General features: G+C 40.1%; 1 protein-coding gene across 1 annotated transcript in view; it reads left to right on the forward strand.

Annotated features, from left to right (window-relative positions):
• LOC126089086 (sodium leak channel NALCN) overlaps nucleotides 1-20,289 on the forward strand; it is a 390,881-nt gene that overhangs the window by 308,299 nt on the left and 62,293 nt on the right. The window contains exons 25-28 of the mRNA XM_049906884.1: nucleotides 5,650-5,867; nucleotides 10,189-10,412; nucleotides 10,499-10,635; nucleotides 12,897-13,033. Coding sequence (XP_049762841.1) covers nucleotides 5,650-5,867; nucleotides 10,189-10,412; nucleotides 10,499-10,635; nucleotides 12,897-13,033 — 716 coding nt within the window. The remainder of the gene's footprint in view (nucleotides 1-5,649; nucleotides 5,868-10,188; nucleotides 10,413-10,498; nucleotides 10,636-12,896; nucleotides 13,034-20,289) is intronic.

Below are 20,289 nucleotides of genomic sequence, written 5' to 3' on the forward strand. Positions count from 1 at the left end.
TTCCTTCAAGATTTGGAAACAGTATTTATGAACCCAAAATATAATGTAGTGGTGAAGTAGCAACTCATATACACAGTGACATGGGAAACTACTTTCATTGTTTATTTGACCTTCCATTGGAGAATGGAACATGACATATTTGAAATTTTTGCTGTATGAAACCACTGTGCCCTGTGAAATATATCAAATTTTGACCAAAGATTTGCACAAACGGAAGGTTTTGCATACCTATGCAATTTAATACAATTGAAATCTCACCCATTTCTCCCTCTGAAATTAGGAAAATAATAAACTTGCTTAAAAGCAAAAACTCACATGGAATTGATGGCATTTCCAGCAAAATACTAAAAGCACAGATAAGTAAGATTCTCAGCCACATGTGTAATAGCTCTCTGGAACAGGGCATTTTCCCTGATAGACTGAAATATGCTATTGTTATACCTTTGCATAAAAAGAGGGATAGATCTGATGTCAACAATTACCGTCCAATCTCCCTTCTAACAGCTTTATCCAAAATTTTTGAGAAAGTAATGTATTCAAGAGTAGCTTCACATATCTGTAACAATGAAGTACACTCCTGGAAATTGAAATAAGAACACCGTGAATTCATTGTCCCAGGAAGGGGAAACTTTATTGACACATTCCTGGGGTCAGATACATCACATGATCACACTGACAGAACCACAGGCACATAGACACAGGCAACAGAGCATGCACAATGTCGGCACTAGTACAGTGTATATCCACCTTTCGCAGCAATGCAGGCTGCTATTCTCCCATGGAGACGATCGTAGAGATGCTGGATGTAGTCCTGTGGAACGGCTTGTCATGCCATTTCCACCTGGCGCCTCAGTTGGACCAGCGTTCGTGCTGGACGTGCAGACCGCGTGAGACAACGCTTCATCCAGTCCCAAACATGCTCAGTGGGGGACAGATCCGGAGATCTTGCTGGCCAGGGTAGTTGACTTACACCTTCTAGAGCACGTTGGGTGGCACGGGATACATGCATACGTGCATTGTCCTGTTGGAACAGCAAGTTCCCTTGCCGGTCTAGGAATGGTAGAACGATGGGTTCGATGACGGTTTGGATGTACCGTGCACTATTCAGTGTCCCCTCGACGATCACCAGTGGTGTACGGCCAGTGTAGGAGATCGCTCCCCACACCATGATGCCGGGTGTTGGCCCTGTGTGCCTCGGTCGTATGCAGTTCTGATTGTGGCGCTCACCTGCACGGCGCCAAACACGCATACGGCCATCATTGGCAACAAGGCAGAAGCGACTCTCATCGCTGAAGACGACACATCTCCATTCGTCCCTCCATTCACGCCTGTCGCGACACCACTGGAGGCGGGCTGCACGATGTTGGGGCGTGAGCGGAAGACGGCCTAACGGTGTGCGGGACCGTAGCCCAGCTTCATGGAGACGGTTGCGAATGGTCCTCGCCGATACCCCAGGAGCAACAGTGTCCCTAATTTGCTGGGAAGTGGCGGTGCGGTCCCCTACGGCACTGCGTAGGATCCTACGGTCTTGGCGTGCATCCGTGCGTCGCTGCGGTCCGGTCCCAGGTTGACGGGCACGTGCACCTTCCGCCGACCACTGGCGACAACATCGATGTACTGTGGAGACCTCACGCCCCACGTGTTGAGCAATTCGGCGGTACGTCCACCCGGCCTCCCGCATGCCCACTATACGCCCTCGCTCAAAGTCCGTCAACTGCACATACGGTTCACGTCCACGCTGTCGCGGCATGCTACCAGTGTTAAAGACTGCGATGGAGCTCCGTATGCCACGGCAAACTGGCTGACACTGACGGCGGCGGTGCACAAATGCTGCGCAGCTAGCGCCATTCGACGGCCCGCGGTTCCTGGTGTGTCCGCTGTGCCGTGCGTGTGATCATTGCTTGTACAGCCCTCTCGCAGTGTCCGGAGCAAGTATGGTGGGTCTGACACACCGGTGTCAATGTGTTCTTTTTTCCATTTCCAGGAGTGTACTAACAAAATGTCAGTTTGGTTTCCAGAAAGGTTTTTCAACAGAAAATGCCATATATGCTTTCACTAATCAAATTTTGAATGATCTGAATAACCGAACACCACCCATTGGGATTTTTTGTGATCTCTCAAAGGCTTTTGATTGTGTAAATCATGAAATTCTGCTAGACAAGCTCAAGTATTGTGGCATGAGTGGGACAGTGCACAAATTGTTTAATTCGTACCTTACTGGAAGAGTGCAGAAAGTTGAAATAAGTAGTTCTCATAATACGCAAAGGTCAGCACATTCCTCAAACTGGGGAGCTATCAAGAATGGGGTTCCACAAGGGTCAGTCTTGGGTCCTTTGTTGTTCTTAATATATATTAATGACTTGCCATTCTATATTCATGAAGAGGCAAAGTTAGTTCTCTTTCCTGATGGTACAAGTATAGTAATCACACCTGACAAACAAGAATTAACTGATGAAATTGCCAATACTGTCTTTGAGAAAATTACTAAGTGGTTCCTTGTAAACGGACTCTCACTGAATTTTGATAAGACACAGTACGTACAGTTCCGTACAGTGAATGGTATGATGCCATTAATAAATATAGACCTTAATCAGAAGCATATAGCTAAGGTAGAATATTCCAAATTTTTAGGTGTGTCCATTGATGAGAGATTAAATTGGAAGAAACACATTGATGATCTGCTGAAACATTTGAGTTCAGCTACTTATGCAATAAGGGTCATTGCAAATTTTGGTGCTAAACATCTTAGTAAATTAGCTTACTACGCCTATTTTCACTCGTTGCTTTCATATGGCATCATATTTTGGGGTAAGTCATCACTGAGGAATAAAGTATTTATTTCACAAAAGCGTGTAATCAGAATAATAGCTGGAGTCCACCCAAGATCATCCTGCAGACATTTATTTAAGGATCTAGGGATATTCACAGTAGCTTCTCAGTATATATACTCTCTTATGAAATTTGTTATTAACAACCAAACCCAATTCAAAAGTAATAGCAGTGTGCATAACTGCAATACTAGGAGAAAGGATGATCTTCACTATTCAAGATTAAATCTAACTTTGGCACAGAAAGGGGTGAATTATACTGGCACTAAAGTCTTTGGTCACTTACCAAATAGTATCAAAAGTCTGACAGATAACCGACAAGTATTTAAGAAGAAATTAAAAGAATTTCTGAATGACAACTCCTTCTACTCCATAGAGGAATTTTTAGATATAAATTTAAAAAAAAAATAAAAAAAATAAAAATAAAAAACACAAAAAAATGAAAAAGTTGTTATATTAACTTAAGTATGTTGTTAAATTAACTTAATTGTGTCATGTATTGGAAAATTTGACTCGTTCCACATCATATCGTATTCATGATCTATGGAACTAGAATTAATCTAATCTAATCTAAAAAAACTTCACAACTGAGCAGAAGGACAATCAAATAAAATTGGGCATTGATCTTCTTGAGAGAATTGGCAATGACCACGAATGGTTCAGTCATGTGATCGCTGGTGATGAATCCTTTCTGAGTATGGTCCTGAGAAAAGCAGCAAAGTGAGGAGTGGCACACTGAGACATATCCTTGACCAAAAAAACCTCGATTGAGCAAATCAAAGATCGAAACAATACTGGTTTGCTGTTTTGACAGTAGGTATATTGTACATAAAGAATTTGTTCCTCCAGAACAAACTGTCAACCAAGTGTTTTACAAGGGTGCCCTGGAAAGTTGCAGGAAAAAGATGAATCTAGTGAGACCAGAATTGCAAACAAGTGTATGCTGCAGCATGACAATGCCTTATGTCACACAGCCACTTCCACTTCCATCATTGGAATTTTTGACCTCAGAAGGAATATTCATGTTGTTCCTCAACACCCCTCCCCTTTCCCCTTTCACCTTATCTGAGCTATTGTGATTTTTTTCTTTTCCCAAAACCGAAAAATGTCCTAAATGGACGTCACTTTGGGACTCTGGATAACATTCAAAAGAATGTAACTGACATGTTAAAGGCCCAACCAGTTGAAGCCTTTCATCGCTGCTGCCAAAACTGAGAACAATGACCCTACCAATGTATAGATACCAAAGGGAACTACTTTGAAGGGGACAATATTGGTGTTTGTAAAACATAAAAGCTTTGGTGTATAAAAAGTCAGTCTCATTACTTTTCTCGCAGACCTTGTAAGCCATTAGTTACTAACTGATGTCGTTGATGATGTTTTGACAATCACCTACAATTTTGTGAAAGGAAAATTACCTTCTCTTAACTGTCAAGGACATCCTGTGAATACAGGAGATCACTCAAATTTATCTGCTGCTAGTTTTAATAAGAAAGAACAGATAATTAAACCTCATGGTATTTTTAGCATTTTTAGGGTTCCGTACTGTCTTCTGTCTGTCTGACTGACTGACTGACTGTTAAGAACCCCTTTCCTTGGGAATGGGTAGTTTACATGTATGTCACATACTAAAGTCTACAGACCCACTGTGGTGTAAAACATTTAAGGTTCTAAGTCAATGCATTCAAAAGGTATGATCATTAATGTTACATTTTTTGATATTCACAAACACACTCATCAGAACCAGTAAGGTACTGTGCGTTGACCTAAAATCATGAAATTTGACAAGACGCAAAGTTTCACAGTACAATTAAAGAAAAAATTTTGAAAATTATTAATTTGTAATTATATAGCATGACCAAAAAAATTGTAATTTGTTATCTGTCTGCCTGTCTGTCCCTCCTTCTTGTAAGACCCCTTTTTCTCAGGGTTGGGTGGATGTTTCATTTTGAAATGAAAAATACTAAAATCTATGGTTCCCTGGCAGTGTGGAACCTTTAAGCTTCCAAGGCAACACAGTCAAAAGATATGGCTATGTATGTCACTTATTTGATACTTGCAAATGTATTCATGAGAACCTGTAGGGTACTTCTCATTGTCCTAGAATCATGAAATTTGGCAAGAAGCAAGGTTTCACAGTACAAGCAAAGGAAAAAATCTGGAACTTGCTAATTTGTAAATATCACATAAAAATAAATAAGTAAATCTTTTCTCATGTTACCCAACTGTCTGTCTGTCCATCTGTTAAGACCTCATTTTCTCAGGAATAGGTAGACATATCAAGTTGAAATTTATGTCACATACTAAAGTCTGTGGTGCCTTGGTAGCATAAAAAATTTAAGCTTCTACATCATTGCAATCAAAAGATACAGCCATTTATGTCACATATTTTGATATAAATTCTCAATTCCCACCATGGTTGAACTATCTATACATATTATTTAGTTTGTACAGAACTCTTGGTGCATGAGTCATTCTGACACTTACCTGGATTTTTTTTCCCTTTGTATTCTGGTACTTACATTTTCTTTAATGTGAGTAGAAATCTATGTTTTATAATTGTATTTGAGACTGTTCCATTTGACATTTTCCTAAAATAGTTATTGACTCACTATTTTTGTGCTGTCTTTCTATGAACACATAATAGTTATTGTAAAAATAAGAAATTGTCTTTGTTTCTCTTGATCTGATTAATCCATAAAAACTTTCCTGTGTTACAGCTACATCTATGTCCATTGTACCACCTGTAGAGATTAATTATGCATACAGAAGCTTATTTTTAAATAACTGTATCTTTTTCCAACTTTCCCTTTCATTTCAGAATGATTTATCATACTCAATCGGATTCATGGTTGTCATTCTTCGGTTTTTTACAATAACTGGGAAGCATGCGACACTGAAAATGCTGATGCTCACTGTGGGTGTCTCAGTGTGTAAAAGTTTCTTTATCATCTTTGGCATGTTTCTTTTAGTATTCTTTTATGCCCTTGCTGGGACCATTCTGTTTGGCACTGTGAAGTATGGAGAAGGGATTGGAAGGTAAGAGTCTATATTTTAAGTTATACGTTAAAGGAAAAGGCAACCACTCACGTACAGCAGATCGATACTTGGAGCACAGTAAAATGTAACAGAAAACAACATTGACACTAGCTTTCAAGTAATAGCTCTTTTTCCGGCAACAGTACACACTTTTGCACACACAGACACCTGTACACACACTTTCATAGCCACAGCAAGTTTATATCAGAAACACGCTTAATAGATGTTCATCATCTTAATTAAATAGGTGGGCTTTATCCTATATGTAAATGGATGGATGTGTATAAGTTCTACAACTCTGGAGTATCTGTAGCTTTTTCACCAAAATGTCATATACACAATACACTATTTGGAAAAAATTGAGAGTAAGATAACCCTAACACTGCAAGGAATGAAAATGGGAATGTAAAGGAGATATCATCTACTAATAATTAAACATGGTCCATATTAGTTTGAAATTAGATTTCGAGACTTCTGGGCTGCTTGGTGGCTGCCCCAAGATCACCTAATCCCAAGTTTAGTTGAACAGAACTCTGTGGAACCTTTTTGAGGTTTTTAGAAATAAGAACACACTATAGAACATTTTAGAAGTAAATAAGCACATAAGGTCTGATCCAAGTGTGTCCACATCATATTTGACTTTAAATGGGACTTCCAGTTATTTGATGCAGTTCTTCACCTCTGTCTCTCTCAGCAGTGCAACTAGCACAAGGGTGAAAATAATGATCAATATATCTGGAACAATCTCTTCTGTAGAAAATGAAGAGATGAATTACTGTTTATCCCATGGGGACCATTTGTTCCCATGGCTCACTTTTTTAATATTAATAGATAGTATTTTCTGATGAGATGTGTCTTCTCAGTCAAAATCAACAGATCATAGGAAAGGGCTATTATGAACTGTAGAGTTCATTTAAGAATTCCATGTTTCACTTACCCATAACTTTATGTTATTACTCAAGAATAAATATGTTTTCTTACTTTTGGTGAAGAAACTGAAAATATTGTTTACAATCAAATTGTTTGTTAATGGAATGTGCTATGCTGTTATGAACTGACCCATCTGTGTATGCCTCTTGACTCATCATCACAGCTTCAAATCCTTCAGTACTTCTCTCCTACTTCTCAAATTCAGGAGAGAGGTTCTGGGTGATTTGGAACTGTGAGGCCAGATCTTAAGTTGTGCCTGGATAGCCCAATTGAGGAGAGCATTACTCATGTAAGTGAGGTTCTAAATTTGAGTCCTGAGTTGGCACACAATTTTAATCTGCCAGCAAGTTTCAAGTTTTCTTTTAAATTAATGTAACAGTGAATATTTAAAAGATTTTACTTTATAATAAGTAAACACTATTAACAATGTAGGAAAAGACAGATTACTACTTACGGTGAAGAAGACATGTCAAGTTGCAGACATGCACAATTAAAAGACACTCACAATTATGCCTGTCTGCAAATTAATGTATCTTCTTTACTGTAAGTAGCGATCTCTCTTTTCCTGCATTACTGATATACCTACCTGGAGTTTTCATTATAGTAATATTTTTACAAAATATGCTTTGCCTGACAAAAAAGTGGAGCATTCAGAAGGGGAGGAGGAAACGAAATTAAACTTTGTGGGTTCAAAGGGTATGTTATGTTACTGCAGTGGTTACAAAATCAAATTAAATTTACAACTTGTCAGTGTGAGCCCATTTATCAGTAAGACATTGCACTCCTTGTGGCAGGGTTGCGTGCAGTGACTTGGTTGTGTTGTTATAAATCCCTTGTATCCTCTACTGAGGCAAGCTAGCCCACAATTGTTGTAATCAGTCCATGACATCCTAAACATTGGCACAGGGACAGAGATAATGTCTGAACTGGTCAAAATGCTCTATCAGGAAAAGATCTGGGGATCTTGCTGGTCACAGGAGTGCCTTAACATCACACAGACAGTTCATAGGCACACATGCCATGCATGGACAAGTACTGTCTTGTTGAAAGTATGGCAAGACAATACTGTCACATGAGGAGTAAAACATGAGAACACAAGATGTTTGTGAAGTACCATTGAACCTCAGAGTTTCCTCAATCACTACTATCTCTGATGTGAAGTCATACCCAACAATTCCCCACACTGTGATGCCGGAGTAACACTGATGTGCTTCTCCAAAATATTGGAAGAATGGAACCTCTCCCCATGTTGCTGTGAAACTTAATGACGACTGTAATCTTCAATAGTGCAGAACTTGATTCATTGCTGAACACAGTGCAACACCATTAATCAGTAGTCCAAGCTCCTTGATCACAACACTACTCTGAACACAGTTGTTTGTGTAATAGTGTTAACAGGAGCCTAAGCAGGAGATGGCAATTTCCCAGTCCAGCTGCTGTTAATCGCCAACCAGTTTTGTGTTATGATGCAGAATGTTGTGGGAAGACCATTATTTGTTCTCAAATGTGTGGCACAAATGAGAAGGAGTTATTGTGTGCTTGGTGTACAGTACAGCAATTCTTCCTTGCGGTGATAATAGGTGGTCAACCGGAATGTCGATGATGAGTGTGTCTGCACCCACAATCCCATGTGGTCCAGCATTGGGCCACTGTCACATCTAAATGCCTCATAAATCTGGATATTGCACAAACATACCATCTGGTCAAATGGATACCTACTATGATGCCCCTTCCAAACTTTGTCAGATGCTGATAACACTGTCTCACAGGATGCAAAATGTCTATGTCACTTCACAGTGATTACACAACTTCTAATGCTCTTCATGCCCTTCATATACCCTTCCAGGCCTAGTAACAGCACTAAAGATGAAAAAACTAACACATTCTGGTGGCTATTCTACCTGTCACAGAGGATTGCAACCTTAATTATGTACATACCTGCTGGTGGCGTGTACATGTGCAATGTTACATTGATATCTGACTATGTCTTCTGGGCACTTCACTTTTTTTGTCGGGCAGTTTATAAATGAAATTATTTGTTGTAGATTGATATTTATTTAATATTGATTTTTATTTATTATTCCATATAACTGGTTAGAAGCTAGAGCAGCACATCTGTAGGAACTGAGCTGACTTGAAATTGGTTAATAAATGAAACTAGCTAGCAGATCATAACTGTGTGCCAACTGGGACTCAAACCTGGATACTTGCCTTTCATGGGGTGTGCTTTTACCATCAGAGCTATCCAGCCTTAATTCGTGACTAGCCCTCAAAGCTCCATTTTTGATAGTACTTCTATCTTACACCCCAAACTCCACAGAAGTTCTCCAGCATACTTAGTTGTGTTACCAGCACAGTGTAGGCAGCCTGGACAATACAGTTGTGCAGTTGTGTGTGTGTGTGTGTGTGTGTGTGTGTGTGTGTGTGTGTGTGTGTATTCTGTTTGTTCTGAAGAAGGATTTGTCTGGAATCTCAGCCATGTTCTCAGTCATGCCTGTCAACAACTCAACTATATGATTACTTGTCCTTATTCCTTCCATTATTTATTTTCATGCAAATTGTTTGGACACCAGTATGGGATCATTCCATATGTTACAGTGAAAAGAACTGCTTGTATTTATTATGCACAGAGAAAGTTTGTCTTAATTATTAGTGGTTTTTTATCTTAAACTTTCCATGTACAAAAGCATTTTAAAGTTGTATTAATTTCACTCATTCAGATTTTTTCTTAAATTTTACTTTCTGCATTTATTGTAGCCCTAGTCAATCACTGAATTCTGACCAATTCAGATACCATCTAAGAATGTTAAGCAGACTCACACCATTCTGTAGAAAAATAATTTACTTTCACACAGGACGTAGAAGAGATTTTTGTGTGGTTAACATACTTGACATTAATAGTAAACGATAAATTTGCCAAGTTCATAAATTACTACCAAATTGCCTTAAAATTTTGATTCAGAAATGTTTAAAAAGTAGCTACACCAGTGGGCTATTCTTAAAGGAACCTACACTTTAGAACTGACATCAACATAAATTTTAGCAACAGTTTTGTCAGAGCCCCAAATGTAGTAATGTAAAGCTTACAAACAAATGAATTCTGATACTGTTGTGTCATACACTGACTACTGACTAAATATTGTTTAATAGTATAAATAATCTTGGAGTGAAAATGTCAATATATATGTATATATCATTTGACATTGTTGTGTAAAATTAGATGTTACAAGTACAAAACAAATAAAGTAAAGAAATTTAAAGGACAGAAATAAGAATTTATTCTACTTAATTCATGAATTTTAAATGAAAAGTAATTTAGGGTTGCATTATAATATTTGAATCATTTATACAACAAGACTGTCTATCTTACAAGTCGTCTTTATCTTTTCAGAAGAGCAAATTTTGGCTCACCTGTGACTGGTGTGGCAATGTTATTTCGCATTGTCACTGGTGAAGATTGGAACAAAATAATGCATGATTGCATGGTGCAGCCACCATATTGCACACCTGCAGACAATTATTGGGAAACTGACTGTGGAAATTTCACAGCATCTCTCATTTACTTTTGTTCTTTCTACGTTATTATCACATACATTGTTCTTAACTTATTAGTTGGTGGGTGACAGCAGACATTATATATTTTGTGATTGATATTAGAATCTGAAATGTGGTACACACAGGTAACTAGCTTTCTTTTACAGCCATCATCATGGAGAATTTCTCACTGTTTTATTCAAATGAAGAAGATGCCCTTTTGTCATACGCTGACATCCGTAATTTTCAGAACACTTGGAATGTGGTTGATATACATCAGAGAGGGGTTATTCCTGTAAGAAGAGTAAGTTTCACTTCTTTTGTTTTGGTCATCAAAGCTAAGATTCATTTGATGCTTCATGTTATTTGTTGCAGATAACCATTTCTCTGTTGCCAATTTCCATATTACTGCTAGTCATATTTTACTGTTATCTAGCCCAATATCAATTAGCCTATGATATCCCTTCCAAAAACACCTTTTTCCAGTGCTTGTGTTTCACTGATTCCTAAAATGTCCAACTGTTTGCTTTCAATTTTTATCTTTGAGATTTACTCACACATTGTCCACCATAATTAACATTCTTTTTTCTGTTGATAACTCCTTCTGAGTAGTTCAAATGTGACGATCCATGTGGTAGAGTATTGTATTTGATTTCTTAAATATTTTTCCAAAGAGGAGGCATTGTTGACTCTTTTAGCATAAAATTGCATCTATTAGGGAAAAGTAATGTGGTGATTCACATCACAATTTTTTGGTCATTAAAGTCATTCTCATCTTAACCACATTAGCAGGTAACACCACAGTTTCTGTACCACTCTCCTTTATTTCTGCAAACTGTGGCTACTGGAGGAACTGCTGCTGCCTTCCAGGATAAAGTTTTCCTATGTATCAGTAACAACAGAGATCATTACTGATTCTCCACACTTACTCGCCTTGTAGTAAGGCATTGAACTAGCATTGAGAAGGATAGTGGTTAAAATCTCCATCAGGGTGTCCAAATTTAGTTTTCCAAAAAGGGCTTACCATAAATATTGGGATGGATGCTTGTATTCAAAAGGACGCAACTGATTTCCTTCCACACTATGAGCATTAGCTCTGTCTCTGATAAACTCGCAATCTTTCTTTATTTTATTCATTGAGTCACATTGATGATCTTTTTTCAGTAACCTCATAGGCAATTTGCAAACAGTAGGAAGTCCAGATTGGAATTTCAACAGTTATGGGAGGGGTATATTGCTATTCACCATAAAGATGGCATGCTTAGTGGCAGATAGGTACATTGAAGAGACTTTTACACATTTAGCATTTATCCAAAGTCTTCATCAGAAGAGTAAAACACACATGCATTCACACAAGCAAGCGCGCGCACACACACACACACACACACACACACACACGCACACACACACACACACACACACACACACACACACACACACACGACTGCTGTCTCTGGTTGCTCAGGCCTGAGTTGCCATGGATAGTGAAAATGTGTGTGTGTGTGGGGGGGGGGGGGGGGGGGGTTGGCTTGCTTGTGTGAGTGCATGTGTGCATGTGTGTTTTACACTGAGCTGCAGACAGGGACAACGAAAAGACTGTTACACATTAAATTTTTAGCCAAAACCCTCATCAGAAAAGAAAAACACACACACACACATTCTTACAAGCAAGCACACCCCCCACACACATGACTGCTACCTCTGGCTGCACAGGACAGGGGTACCAGAGATAGTGGTAATTTGTGTATTAGGTTTGCTTGCTTGTGTGAATGTGTGCAAGTTTTTCTTTTCTGATGAAATCTTTGGCTGAAGGCTTAATGTGTAACAGTCTTTTCATTGCGCTGTCTGCATCTCAGTGGTCATCTTTGTGGTGAGTATCAGTCTACCCTTCCCATTATTGTTCATACACAATTTTAGACTTTTCCATACCCCTGGAAAGAGATCCTTGCAATAGACTACCAACTATAGTGGTTATTTCTCTTTCACATCCATATTTTTGTAGCTAGTAGAGGCAGAGAGTGCCTGCCCAAGAGACATTCAGGTTGGGAGTGGGGAGGGGGTGGGGTGCATGTTTCACTTTGCAATATATTGTGAATATTCTGCTCCTTCTCCAGCTTTCCCTTTTGCTCCTTATTAAATTTTTCTTCCCTAATTATTTTTATAATATCAGTATTAATATTAATCTGCAATCTGTAAATGTGAAAGTAATAAAAACATCGTCACTCTTCTCTGTAGTTTTACTGTTAGCATTTATGCTTGTTACTAGAAAATTCTGTAAATTTCATCACATTTTTAGAAAATTACACGGTGCCTTGATTGTATCCAAGCATTGTATGAATTTCAAAATTTTCAAAATAGTAACCGTAGTTCATACGCATTTTGTGATGCTGACCAATTTTAGTTTGAACAGGTAGTAGAACAATTAGATATCAATTGTCAGTTTTGCACCTTTCTTACGGCAAAAGATGAATAAAGTTAAAAATAAATTTAAATGTCATAAAAGCACAGACTTGCATATTAATTTCCATGAATTGCAGTCATAACGTGAGTAACATTTATTTTCAGGTGAAATTTATTTTGAGATTGCTGAAAGGCCGGCTTGAGGTTGATCCACAGAAAGATCGACTCCTCTTCAAGCATATGTGTTATGAATTGGACCGTCTTCACAATGGGGAAGACGTGACTTTCCATGACGTTCTAAAGTAAGAGACTCAGTAGGCCTGGGAACTGAGCAGTCTGTTTGCTCACACTTAAGTTTCACAATTGACGTTTTTAGTATAATTCAAGAAATTATTAATATAAAAACTAAGCAATGGAAAATTCAGGATGGAATAATGGCAATTTTATGAAAAGGATAGATTGCTGATCACCGTATAGCAGAGATGTTGACTCTCAGACAGGCACAACAGAAAGATTGCTACACACATAAGCTTTTGGCCAAAAAGCCTTCTTCTGAAATACACTCCTGGAAATTGAAATAAGAACACCGTGAATTCATTGTCCCAGAAGGGGAAACTTTATTGACACATTCCTGGGGTCAGATACATCACATGATCACACTGACAGAACCACAGGCACATAGACACAGGCAACAGAGCATGCACAATGTCGGCACTAGTACAGTGTATATCCACCTTTTGCAGCAATGCAGGCTGCTATTCTCCCATGGAGACGATCGTAGAGGTGCTGGATGTAGTCCTGTGGAATGGCTTGCAATGCCATTTCCACCTGGCGCCTCACTTGGACCAGCGTTCGTGCTGGACGTGCAGACCGCGTGAGACGACGCTTCATCCAGTCCCAAACATGCTCAATGGGGGACAGATCCGGAGATCTTGCTGGCCAGGGTAGTTGACTTACACCTTCTAGAGCACGTTGGGTGGCACGGGATACATGCGGACGTGCATTGTCCTGTTGGAACAGCAAGTTCCCTTGTTGATCTAGGAATGGTAGAACGATGGGTACGATGACGGTTTGGATGTACCGTGCACTATTCAGTGTCCCCTCGACGATCACCAGTGGTGTACGGCCAGTGTAGGAGATCGCTCCCCACACCATGATGCCGGGTGTTGGCCCTGTGTGCCTCGGTCGTATGCAGTCCTGATTGTGGCGCTCACCTGCATGGCGCCAAACACGCATACGACCATCATTGGCACCAAGGCAGAAGCGACTCTCATCGCTGAAGACGACACGTCTCCATTCGTCCCTCCATTCACGCCTGTCGCGACACCACTGGAGGCGGGCTGCACGATGTTGGGGCATGAGCGGAAGACGGCCTAACGGTGTGCGGGACCGTAGCCCAGCTTCATGGAGACGGTTGCGAATGGTCCTCGCCGATACCCCAGGAGCAACAGTGTCTCTAATTTGCTGGGAAGTGGCGGTGCGGTCCCCTACGGCACTGCGTAGGATCCTACGGTCTTGGCGTGCATCCGTGCGTCGCTGCGGTCCGGTCCCAGGTCGACGGGCACGTGCACCTTCCACCGACCACTGGCGACAACATCGATGTACTGTGGAGACCTCACGCCCCACGTGTTGAGCAATTCGGCAGTACGTCCACCCGGCCTCCCGCATGCCCACTATACGCCCTCGCTCAAAGTCCGTCAACTGCACATACGGTTCACGTCCACGCTGTTGCGGCATGCTACCAGTGTTAAAGACTGCGATGGAGCTCCGTATGCCACGGCAAACTGGCTGACACTGACGGCGGCGGTGCACAAACGCTGCGCAGCTAGCGCCATTCGACGGCCAACACCGCAGTTCCTGGTGTGTCCGCTGTGCCGTGCTTGTGATCATTGCTTGTACAGCCCTCTCGCAGTGTCCGGAGCAAGTATGGTGGATCTGACACACTGGTGTCAATGTGTTCTTTTTTCCATTTCCAGGAGTGTAGATAACATACACACATAAATGCAACTCACACACCATGACCACTGTCTCTGGCTGTCGAGTCTGGCCTTGGCAGCCAGAGACAGTGGTCATGTGTGTGTGAGTTGCATTTGCATGAACATGTGCGTGTATGCTGTCTATTTCAATATAAAAACTATTATTTTGTTCTTTTTCAAGAGGTTTGTCTTACGCTGTAATATTATTTTGTAATGAAGAAACAAAAATGGTGGTACTATTTATCAGATTTCCCTTTAAGACAATCCTTCTTGAAACTCAGACACTTATACACACATCAAAAAAGGTTTTGCATCACCCCAGTTCCCAGAATTCCTCAAGATAGATGTTGACTGTGGATACTGTATCATAAACACAGTCCCTTTGACTATTCATAGATGTCACTAAACCCACCCAAAGATGTAAACAACTATGCATGAGCAATGCCTGTTAGACGAAGGGGGTCCGACAGCCAATCAGTTCCAGTCATTCCTCCAGGAAGGAGGTACATGGCTCATGTTGACTGTAGTTCAACCATGCCAAGACGGTCAATACTGTGGTTCGATCACATCTGCATTGTTACTCTGTGCCAGAAAGGGCTCTCAACAAGGGAAGTTTCCAGGTGTCTTGGAGTGAACCAAAGCGATCTTGAAACTTCCTGCCAGATTAAAACTGTGTGCCGGACCGAGGCTCGAACTCTGGACCTTTGCCTTTCACGGGCAAGTGCTCTACCTACTGAGCTACCCAAGCACAACTCATGCCCCATCCTCACAGCTTCACTTCTGCCAGTACCTCGTCTCCTACCTTCCAAACTTGTTCGCACATGGAGGAGATACAGAGAGGCAGGAACTGTAGGAACTGTCGATGACATGCCTCGCTCAGGCCACCCAAGGGCTACTACTGCAGTGGTTGACCACTACCTGCGGATTATGGTTCGGAGGAACCCTGACAGCAATGCCACCATGTTGAATAATGCTTTTTGTGCAGCCACAGGACGTCATGCTATGACTCATGTGCACAGTAGGGTGCATGATGCCCAAGTTCACTCCCGACGCCCATGGAGAGATCCATCTTTGCAACCATGATAGCATGCAACGCGGTACAGATGGGCCCAATAATATGGCGAATGGACCACTCATAATTGGCATAACATTCTCTTTGGTGATGAGTGTCGTATATGCCTTCAATCAGACAATCGTCGGATACATGTTTAGAGGCAACCCAGTCAGGCTGAACGCCTTAGGCACACTGTCCAGCGAGTGCAGGAAGGTGGAGGTTCGCTGCTGTTTTGGGGTGGCATTATGTAGTGTGCGCTTCTGATGGTCATTGAAGATGCCGTAATGGCTGTATGATATGTGAATGCGACCCTTGACTGATAGTGCAACCATATCGGCAGCATATTGGTGAGGCATTCGTCTTCATGGACGACAATTCGCACCCAGTCTTCATGGACGACAATTCGCGCCCACTTCATGCACATCTTGTGCTTGACTTCCTTCAGGATAACAACATTGCTTGATTAGAGTGGCCAGCATGTTCTGCAGACATGAACCTTATCACACATGCCTGGGATGGATTGAAAAGGGCTGTTTATGGATGACGTGACCCACCAACCACTCCAAGGTATCTACGTGAAATCGCCATTGAGGAGTGGGACAATCTGGACCATCAGTACCTTGATGAACTTGTGGATAATATGCCACATTGAATACAGGCATGCATCAAATCAAGAGTACGTGCTACTCGGTATTAGTGGTGCCGGAGTGTACAGCAATCTGTGGACAACCACCTGTGAAGGTCTCGTTCTATGGCAGTACAAGATGCAATGTTTGGTATCATGAGCAGTAAAAATGGTGGAAATGATGTTTATGTTGATCTCTATTCCAATTTTTTGTACAGGTTCTAGAACTCTCAGAACTGAGGTGATGCAAAACTTTTTTTTTTTATGTGTGTATATTTCTCAGTATTCAGTAAAATATCTTTTGATGTGACATTCTATATGAAAGATACAGAAAAAATTCTCTTTGCAGAATTTTTAAATATTGTATTCAAACATAATGTAGAAACTTCAGCACTTGAAAAAGCAATCTTTTTAACTTAGATAAAACAAAACACATCCATTTCTGTACTATACAAGAGCTGATCATTCCTATAGAAATATTCTTTTCATAAGTCGTATGTTAGAGATCTTCTTATACATATAAACTCTTTGAATTCTTTGTTATGTGTAATGTAACAGAATGATTTCTACAACTTAACATCAAAATTAGGAACCACATAATAAATTAGTGAAGAAGTTCTGCTACCTGGGAAGCAAAATAATCTGTGACAGAGCAAGTAAAGAGGACATAAGAAGCAGACTAACGTAGTCAAAGAGAGCATTCGTCACTGAAAGAAGTCCACTACTATCAAACATAGACCTTAATGTGAGGAAGAAATTTCTGAGAATGTCTGTCTGGAACACAGCATTGTCTGGAAGTGAATCATGGACTGTGGGAAATACAGAAAAGGAAAAAATGAAAGCATTTGAGATTGGTGTTGCATAAAGGTTTCAGGAATTTGAGTGGACTGATAAGATGATAAATGAAGTGGTCCTTTACAGAATTGGTGAAGAAATCAATAAGTGGAAAAAACTGAATAGAAGAACGGATTGGATGACAGGAAATGTGTCAGAACATCATGAATAAATTCATTGGTGCTAGAGATAGCCATAGCAGTAACCATAAAGGTCAAAAACTATAGGGGGAGATTGAGACTGGAATACATCCAACAAATAACGGAAAATATTGGGTGTAACTGCTACTCTGAGATGAAAAGGTTGGCACAGAAGAGGAAGTTATGCTGGGCTGCATCAAACCATTCACAATACTAAACAAACAAAATAATTGAGGTGTTGAGCAGGTGATAAGCACATAAACAAGATAGAAAACATTCCTAACCTCTCAGACAATTTGCTTCTTCAGAGATAACTAACGCAACACACAGACACATACACTTTATTTAATATGGCTAGCTGTGTGCTGTAATCATAGAGGCCATTCACTACTGGATAAATATTTAGGTTCATCAATTGAGTGTTCATCTAGAGTTATGTTGTCTATTAGTGTTCTTATTCCTTTTGTAAGGCTTTTGAGCAAATTAATGAAAAAGCTCTGGTTATTTGTTGAGTAACATTTCCAAAGTGTTTCTTTTATTTGTATCTTTCAGGAAATTAATATCGAAATCACACACTGGTATTTACTTCCTGTTGTCTGCTTGATGTCATAATAATGACAGATTTTTCTAAGAATACTTGGAAACAGTATGGTTAAAACCAAAAAATAGAGTATTAGTGGTTATGCCTGTCTGCATCTCAGTGTCTCATCTTTATGGTGAGTAGCAATCTATCCTTTCCATAATTGTTCATAAACAACTGTAGTCTTTTCCACTCCTCTGGAAAGACGCCCTTGCAATAGACTACCAACCATAGTGTTATTTCTCCTTCAGATCCGGTTTTCATAGCTAATAGAGGCAGAGACTGGTCTTCGAAGAGACATTCGGGTCGGGACTGGGGAGAAAAATTTATGTTACCCAGGGCCTTGATTGAATCAACACATTGTATGAATTTCAAAATTTTCAAATAGTAACCATAGTTCATCTAGATTTTTTTATACTTACCAGTATTCAAACATTGTGGAACAATTATATATCAACTGTCAGCTTTTGCAGTTTGTGTATATCAGTGGATGAATAAAGCTAAAAATAAATTTAAATGACACGTAACCATGCAGATTTCCTCATTAATGTCCATGAAACAGTTTGATGAACTACTGTGTTCTCTGCCAAACAGAAGGAAGTAATTATTAATTTTTATTGATTTTAATGTAAATTTCTTGAAGGAATCTGGCAGGAAAAATAATCTGCAGGTGCTTTAGCCATTTATAATTTGGTATCAGAGATAAATTTTCCTGCCCAAGTTGCTCAAAATAGTAGACCCTTATAGATAATATATTCATTCAAGATGCCAAAGTTAAATACACACATACATATCTGGTGGCAAACCAATTGTCAGATCATGATCAACAGTTAGTCACTTATGTAACTTAGCTCCATGCAGACCTAAGAAACTCTAAGAAAATGGTTAGGCTGATACATGACAAAACTACTAAGGATCCAGGAGTATCACCACTGTTCCAAATGTCCATGAACTTGGGTGAGACTTGGGGGCAGGAGTAGAAGATGATGAGTTTGAATCATTAGTAGACATGTGCTTGTAAGGGTGACTAAAAGCTTGGGAAACATGAGTGTTGTTTTTAAAACCTTACTGAGCTTCTGATGCAATCTAGAAGATCTAGCAGTCTTAAATATTTCATGAAGACTAGGAACAGATATAGCTAAAGCTTTTATGGCAACATCCCTGGTGTGGGTGAGGTGCAGAGCCACATCTCAAATCAGTGATTCCGCATAGGAGACTTTACAGTTCTGACACATGAAACTGCATTTTCATGCAGTATTCTGCAAGTCAGCGGCCCAAGCTGCACATGGCTGTCCATGTTGTTTATGACACTGCTTTAACTGGAACCTAGTTGCAACAAGGTATGTATGCTGACTGTAGTGTTTGGCTAACTGAGAACAGGGATCATTGAAAGACGGTTCAGTAGGGTCTGAGAGCAATTTCAGTTTTTGAACCACTTTGTGTAAAATCAAAACAGTGGAATTCAAAATAACTGCAGTAGACTTCCCAACTCTTCGATGACATGATGAATGTAGGGAACAGCAGTGAGGCCATAGCCATGGCCACTGACTGATGGATTTGTTGCTGCTGAGACACGAGATGGAAAAGAGCAGCCTGCTGCTCTTTCTACCATTGCTCTTGAGCTGCAAATTGTTGCTCTTGTAGTTGCTCTTGCTGTGACAGCTGTTGCTGCCAAAGTTCCATGAACTTGAGGTCCATAACACAGGAAGCAGTGGTTAACACATTGCCATAAACACGGTAGGGTAAGAACTCGTTGCTACTAAAATGTCCCCAGTGAGCATGAGTGCTTAATCTGGGAACAAATCCATATCTGTTGTGAGGGAAGCACTGTATAAACATCAAGAAAATAAGCCAGGAAGTTGGTGTCCAAAGCAGGGTCTAAATCTGAATAGCAGGTAGATTTAACGGAGCTCAAGCAGCATACTAAACAAGATTGGCCCATGGTCACTCACTTAGCTCCGTGCAGTTATCAATTCAATTCGCATGACCTGTGATCGTGCCTCTGGTGGTGCTGGACAGATGCTGAATGTAGTGCCTCAGATCCGTTATCAATATCCTTCACCACTAAGGATATTAAATATTTAAAGTACTAATAGCAGTAAGCAATATTGTCACTGTTTATTATTAGTACAGTTCAAAGACTAAGTTTCTATACGTTGTAAGTCTTTTGTTAAATTATCCTTTGACTCTTCCCACATCCATGATGTGTGCCTCACTGATTGATCTTGTTGAGGATCTCGGATGTTGCGATTATCAAAAATGAAGGGACTGTCACAACACTTCAAAAAAGTGCATTATAACAGTCCAGTTAAAAGACTGTAAACTGAAATTAAAAGTATATTATTGAAT

The sequence above is a fragment of the Schistocerca cancellata genome, chromosome 1 (assembly GCF_023864275.1).
Source record: "Schistocerca cancellata isolate TAMUIC-IGC-003103 chromosome 1, iqSchCanc2.1, whole genome shotgun sequence".
NCBI classification, from domain to species: domain Eukaryota; kingdom Metazoa; phylum Arthropoda; class Insecta; order Orthoptera; family Acrididae; genus Schistocerca; species Schistocerca cancellata.